This window comes from Triturus cristatus, chromosome 9 (genome assembly GCF_964204655.1).
Source record: "Triturus cristatus chromosome 9, aTriCri1.1, whole genome shotgun sequence".
Lineage (NCBI taxonomy): Eukaryota > Metazoa > Chordata > Amphibia > Caudata > Salamandridae > Triturus > Triturus cristatus.
Genome location: NC_140592.1, coordinates 91877576 through 91885332, shown reverse-complemented (window position 1 = coordinate 91885332; position 7757 = coordinate 91877576). Strand labels below are relative to the sequence as shown.

Sequence of the window (7757 nt, the reverse complement as noted above, 5' to 3'; positions counted from 1 at the left end):
TCCGAGGTCTTTTCCGGCTTCGAAGCATGGGAGTCAGGGCCCTTTGGTGGCAGTTTCTTGCTCGGCTCAGAGTTTGTTGTCGGTGTCGAGGAACCGGTGCTGGTCTTCGGCGCCAAGTGCTTAGATGTCGAAGCAGCGGTCAGCGTGGATGAGGAAGAGGAAGACTTTTTCGGTGCCCGTGTGGGTTTTTCGGCACCGACTGTAGGCTGACTCGAGCCCGAGTCACGTGAAGGCATAGTAGGCTTCTTCACCGGGCACGAAGGCGGGGCATGGGAAGCAGTCTCTCGGTGTGCACCTCGGCCCGAAGGTGAAGGTGGGACCAAAGCCTTTTTTTTTTTTTTATAGTGTCGAGGGGGGTTTGGGGGGGGTCAGGGTCGACGTCTGTACTCATGGCCCTCTGAGCAGGAGTGATGTCTTCGACGTCGGAGAGGTCTGCTTCGGAGGCGCTGATAAGGCCTTCTTCGACCCGCCCCTGCTCTGGCACATCGACGCCTTCCTGGAAGATGTCGTCGGGGATCGAAGATGACGAGCGAGCCATTGTTCTTCTAGCTCGTTGGTCCCGGATAGTCTTCTTGGAGCGGAAGGAGGTGCAAGCTGGACAGTCTCTGGCCTCGTGCTCCGGTGAGAGGCAGAGGTTGCACACCTCATGCAGGTCGGTGTGGGGAAACTAAGAACCACAGAGGACACTTTTTGAATGGCGTCCTTTCCATGAGCCAGAAGATGAAGCCCAGGTAGGCCCGAAGACCTTAGTCGATGACTGGAATCGAAGACTTCGAAGTTTGAGAGTCGCGTGGATTGGGAAAACGCGACTGAGACAATACCGCCAAAAAGGGAAGGATTGCGCGTCGAAAGAGAAAAACCATTAACGGTTCCAAACTGGAACGCGAGAAACACATCCGAGCCCGATGGCGGAAAAAAACAATCCGAGGATGGAGCCGATGCCCATGCGCACTATGATCCAAAGGAGGAGTCACCTACCTCGTGACTTCCAAAGACTTTCCAAGACGAAAACAAGTGCAAACATCCGGGCACAACACCAGATGGCGATCTATGCATAGTGTGTAATCTGCAGCTCATATGCCTCGAACATGTAGGTCAGCTGAAGCAACGGCGTTTCAGGCACAGGGTTGCCCGCAGAAACGTGGAAGATTTGGACCAAGTGGGCTAAATACCGGGGTATTGACTTATCCATCCTTTCACAGTCAGTGAATCCAGACCCTATTGAAAGGCTAATCATCAATGACTCACCAATCTAATGTGTTCATTGGCTGTGGCAGTGGACATAGTTTTGTGATAGTGAATGTATTTATTGTTCCATGTGGTAAGTGTGGTGCAGGGTTGGGGGGGGGGGGGGGGAGGGGTCGATGTTGGATCGAATGTTTTGCAGATCCTCTGGTGAGGTCCTCTTCAGTAGCTTTTGTATCTACATTTCGTCATATGTCTATATACCGATTACTGGGGTTCGCCCACTGGGTGTTATAAACTCAATAAAATTTGTTGTTAAAAAAAAAAAAAATGAATAGAAACCAGATAATTGAACTCTATATTTTTGTTTTGTCTTCCATATTTGAAGAATTTAAGTTTAATTTGAATACTCTATTTAAGCAAATCAACATGAGAACAGAGCCCAAAGATTTGCATATATTCTCATGTAAAAGTGCTTGTATGACTGGCAAATCCTATTCAAAATTGTCTCAGGAATACTGTTTTTAACTTAAGTCATTTATTGTTTTAATACAAGTCTCAAACTTAATTGTACTACTAAATGTGTTTTAGTGGATTAAAACAGAAGAACTTAAAGTATACATTGGAAAAGTTGTTTTAACTAAGGACTGCAGTGAGTTAACATCTAATCTGCTGCCTACTTAAAGGGTTTTATTACTGTATAGGGACTATTGCAGGTAGTAGGTTCAGTGTAAAAAGGTCTACAAACGACACTATTCACCAGCTCCAACAATAGCGTGCATATATTCATTTCAAAGTGACTTGTGAAAGGCTTCTACACCCATCAGCATGGTGCGAGTAGAACCCTTTTTTACTCAAATACACCACTGAAGCTTCAAAGACAAAATTACTTGTTGCTCATGGAATCTTTATTTCATATTAGTGGAGTACACAGTTTACACAAAATGCAGGATATAAAGAATAGTGTATACAGGCACAACTAACATGTCACATGTCCTCTAACATAACTATATACAAGGACAGAGGTTACAAATCTTAACATGCATAATAAACTTTTAATGATGATTGCATTAGTGTACACACATTAAATTCAGGAAGTCTTGTAGCTACAGTTAAAGACTATGTAAATGAAGGCAGATATTATGCACCCCTCATTTGAGGTGCAAGACGTTTTGGTACAGTTCAACAAATAAAACTTTAGGACCTTGACAGTTCAGTGGATCATTTAGTCTGCACAGCCCGTCTGCTCAGTGACCAAGTATACAGCTAGATCATTCTACAATGGACAGAATAGGCAAGGCTCCACAATCTTTTTAAAGAGTTCTTCGCTTTACCTGGAATGAATGTTCAGACCAACAATTGTTGAGAAGGCTAGCAAAAAATATCTTCTTTTCAGTTTGCAAATGTCTATTTATTCAGGGCCAGCTTTCCCTTATCCATCGTACATAACTATGAAGTCGATTTAACACTGGATTCTTAAGCTTCATTGCATCCATTACAGACTATTGGTGTCATAAGGCGAACAATGAAAAGAACAGTCACCTGGGTTTTCCTCCAAAAGGCCATTTGTGCAGCAAAACCACATTGAGCAATTCCTGAAAAATTTGATACAACTAGTCTAAAGATTTTACAGCTGGTATAGTAACCGTTAGTCTGGTGTTTACAAATGAGGAGAAAATTCTATTTGATGGTGAATGTGGCTAGACAAAATCCATGAACATTTCAAACACTTCTATAAAAAAACATACAAATATAGATATGTAAAAAAAATCTGTTAAATGCATAGATCATTGACAAAGTCGAGATTACAATGTCAATCAGAATGCAATCAAACACACTGCACTGAACTATAGGTTGAAAGGGTGTCGCGCCCAGTTTACCTGTGAAATAGTAGAACAGCGGAACCTGTTCCATATTGTTCGTTCTCACAGCTTACAGATTCTAATACCTTTATTACACAGGCTGCTTTTTGGCAGGTACACGGTTACATTTCTTATGGGATCATCGCCTGTTACATTACAATTTACTCAGAGCGCTTACAGGTCCAGGATTAACCATCACCACCATTTGTAACACAAAGACAGCATATATGATGACAGACTGAACTGTGAATAAGTGCATAGATTAGACAAGACAGAAGACTTTACCCAATAACATCCACTAAGGTTGAATCTAACTAAACACAATGTCACAAGTGAGGACTGGAGGTGTTTTACAATTCATTTGCACTTTGAAAATCAACACTGATATCCAACGCATCAACGGCATTCCACAGCAAGGCCAGACATGGCAACATACACAACAGTGGTCAGAGAGCACATCTAAAAATTAAGGTAGGATTGTCTTGACCAGAAACCGCCATGTTTTAAAACCCAGAGGAGTAGCAATGAGACCAACATTGACAATGGCATGAAAATATCACAGGTTATGGTGAATGAAACTACCACAAGCTCCATAGTCATTGATAAAGCAACAGGTTGTCCACCACCAAATACCACCAGGGTTTAAACCATACAAAGTGTGCCGCATTACCTGAATGACTGGCCAGAAAACCAGCCTACCTAATCGACAAAGATGCAGGGCAGGGCCTTCTGAGGCATTAAGGAAAGTGAAATGAATGAACAGTCTTCAAGAAACTATAGGGTCACTCTCCTTTCAGAACAACCCACAAAAACAATTAGACAATCAAGACATAGTGGTGGCACCAGCATGAATCTGAGTGTTTTAAACTATTCAGCAGCAGAGCCCAGATATCACCTCTGTGCAGGTTTGGCACCTTATACCATGCCAGGCCACGACTTACTACATTTGTCAGGAAACATTCAGGCTTCAAAAATAACCAGACCACAAGAAGGCAGCCTGGCTGATTACATGATTAAGTGGAAATTATGTCCCCCACATCACACAAAAACCAACCCCTAGTGTTGGACCCTTTTATGCAGAATGTCCACACTGCCTTCCTCTTCGGTTAGGCCTGCAGTTAAAGTTAGCCTAATGAATGCATCAAGGGGAGAAGGATGAGTATGTTCCCAAATATACCCCAGTCAGGATATACTTGTACCCAATGAGCACGGTCAGAATAAAAAAAATATTGAAGGCTATTCAAAAGACTTTCAAACTACACAGAGTACAAATAGACATAATTACTTGATTGTTACAAGTAAAGTACACAGGGGGGGGAACCACACTTGTTCACAGTTCATTGTTTGAAGTTTTTGAGGTAGCACCAAAGCAATAGCCGAAGTTATGTGCACTGCTCTCGGCCTGTCAATAGAAAACCAGTGTCTGCTAGAGCAATTTAATCAGCCAATAAAAGACAAGTGCACCTAACAAAAAGATCCGTCTGATGAAAGGTAGCAGATACTTAACGCAATGACAACCTACTGGATTGTATCTTTTTATTTTAATCAACAGCCAATTTACTAAACAAGAACACAGGCTGATCCAGCGTGATTTGGGTGGGGGGGGGGGGGGAGACAAGCAATAATTTGATGGAAGAGTTGTACTGAAAAGAATAAGTGAAGGAAGCATCGATGTAATAACAGTGCAACACCATACAACAGTGGTTGCAGAGTCACTATTGGGGAGATGGACTACAGTTCTCCCAGTCTCTGCCTAAATCAGACAGAGGCATTTGATACGAACATGAAAATATTTGCGGTTATTTATCCATGTTTTGATCTCTATAAATAAACGGATCATATGCAGCTACTTAAGAAGTAAAGGAGAGATTTTTTTTTTTTAACTATTCCAGTAGAGTAACATTCAAGCATGAGAATTCTGTAACAACTTTGTAAAGATGAAAAATGTATTAAAAGCTTGAAAACACAAAAGCACACACACCTGCAGAGGAAATGCCTTTGCACGCTTCTTAATATAAAATACAATTGTAAAGCATGGTACAGTTTTCCAGAGAACCAGCCTACAACAAACAGTACTGGGAACAGCCACTCATGAAAGATGAAGGGAATCTTAAAAGACCACCATAGGTCAGCAGTTTGTGATTTCACAATTTTCAACCCTGGGAAAGCACATGCTAGTAGCACCATGAAGAGAAGGCTTCGAAGCACCGAATCCATTTGTGTTGGGGAGCATATTAGTCGACACTAAACTATGCGCGTTTAACGGATATGGCAGTTAAGAGAACATAGGGCTACCGAGTGATTCTGTTCTGCTCGAGATGGAAACTAGCGCTCACTCAAACACTTAGGCTCCAGGCCGTGCAATCGCAAAGCACGACAACACTGAAAGACACATTACAGAAGCAAGTAGTAAGACCTTAGATATAGAATACACTTTATTTCCTGTCAATATCACATACTATGCAGTAAGACAATGATTTGGTGGTAAAAACACAAGCAGAAGTTAAACCCAATATACCGCTCTATACAGACCTGAATCCTGTAAGAACATTAACACAAACCAAGGGACCTGTTGGGACGTCATTGAAATTTGTGGACAGCAGCAATTCAGAGCTCTGTGGTAGAGAACTTCTTACCAAAGGTGGCGAAAGATACAGCAAACAGTTTTCCTTTTAAGACAGACAAGGCAAGCAACTAATTCCAGAAAATATATCAAGGGTGGTTCATTTGAGATGCACAGCAAACAAGGTTTTGTGACTACTAGAAGGCATCTGCTGACCTGATGCGGTTACAGATCTCGCATCAAAATTTGAGTGTGACTAATCCTGGTGTCCCACCAACTCGTTCAAAAAGCTATTCTAATCATCATGCACTAGCAGGCTTATCTCGTAAATCAAGAAACATCAAGAGTGAAGGGCAGGCAGTACACCTCTTCTTGTATTGTTGATCATCAAAGAGGAATAAGATGATGGAAGAACTTGTGAAAAATTCCCAACACAAAAAACCCATGATAACTAGTACAAGTGAAAGACTAAAGGCACACCACAGTGCAGCAGATTATTAAACAAGGCATCTGGGGTCAGAGAGATGGATTCCAACTCATCAAACAGACTGACAAAGAATTTAACATGTTTATGAAAAAATGACCACAATCGAACATACATGCAACACTGTACTGTCTTAAAACTGCAAAGAGCTTACATATAGTATGCGTCCCTCACCTAGTGACATCTCAAAAAGGTCAATATCTCATGACAGCAAATACAGAAAGGAAGAATGTGGGCCAACAATCGGATGCTGCAAAAAGGCTTCGCTATTAGGAGATTACAAGTCGATGAGGCCAGTAAGGTATTCACCCAAACTTGGAGTGAAGTCCTTGCTCAGACTTTGAAATGTAGAGATCGACATCTCCATCTGATCTCCACAAAGCATCCAGCACTGGAATACAACTTTATAGCTTCATTCCAGTTTCGAATAACCAAACACTTTTAACAATGTTTACAGAGAACTAGGACCTGGTCCAAACAAAGACCTTGACAAGGCTAAAAACTAGATTCACCATTTCTATATTTCACAGTGTCCTACAGTTCATGCTACAAGTTAATTAATGCTAAAATTTCAATTTGAATACAAAAATGTACCAGGGATTTTATGTCTTGAAAGCTAACCACTAGTTAAAAAAAACTTCAGTTTTAATTAAAAACGATTTCACATTTAAAAACCTTCTTTGCGTTTCTTCCTAATTAACCACCATTATTATTAGTTAGGTTGAGGGCTATGAGTTTTTACCCACCGCTACATTTTTTTTGTTTTTTCCAGCAAGTACTCAACTATGGGAATTTTCATGAACAAACCATTAATTCCACTTGCATAGGCAAAAAAATGCTTTGAAGTCCCCCTGAGCAAACACAGATTTAAAGATCAATGTTTGATGCTAAGCAACATGTCCTGCAATCATTATTCAATCTACAGACCTATTTATATTAAATCCTTAAAGTCTTAACTAGTGTGCATTTACAATCCCAATAAAAGTGCCTTGGTGGAGGCAACATGAGGTGTAAAAAAGATAAGGCCCCAGAATACACAGAAGTCAAATTTATTTGGGCACAGGCTGAGATCTACTGTAAACATATTATTCTACTACTAGTTATGTTCTGTCCTTTCGCAGGCTCATTCAGGCGCTGTCCAGTTTACATGACGGAGCAGCAGCATGTCGCAGGGTAGCTGTCGGTAAACACCTTGTTCTCCACTCCATACACGAAGTAGGAGTTGGGACCCCCTTTCCAGGAATAGTTCACCTTAGTGAGTGGAATTAACTCGATGGTGTGTTTCTGGAAAACAAAAGGATACATATGTAACTAGATTACCATAAACATCAAGCAAAAAAAAAAAGTAATCAAAAGCAGGAATTTGCAGGATTAGCAGGCTCAATTTACCAACACAGCCTATAAATACAAAAAGGCACAGAAAAGGCATAGTCTTGTAGAGCCTTCAAGGGATTAGAACATATCAATTGGACTGAAAAATCACTGGACTACAACCCACTGAACAGCATGCACGGACTGTAACATCAAAGAAGACGACCTAGGGGCATATGTATCAAGCCCTTTTCCTATTCGCAAATGGGCAGATTCTCAGAATCGGCCCGTTTGCAAACAGGAAAAGGCCTTTTGGGATGTATCATCCTAAAAGGCCATCGCAAAATAGGGA

General features: G+C 41.3%; 1 protein-coding gene across 1 annotated transcript in view; it reads right to left on the bottom strand.

Annotated features, from left to right (window-relative positions):
* Positions 1-2071: 2071 nt before the first annotated feature.
* Positions 2072-7757, bottom strand: part of LOC146797465 (protein SSUH2 homolog) — a 219989-nt gene continuing 214303 nt past the window's right edge. The window contains exon 13 of the mRNA XM_085624491.1: positions 2072-7378. Within this exon, the coding sequence (XP_085480617.1) occupies positions 7238-7378 (141 nt within the window). The 3' untranslated portion in view covers positions 2072-7237. The remainder of the gene's footprint in view (positions 7379-7757) is intronic.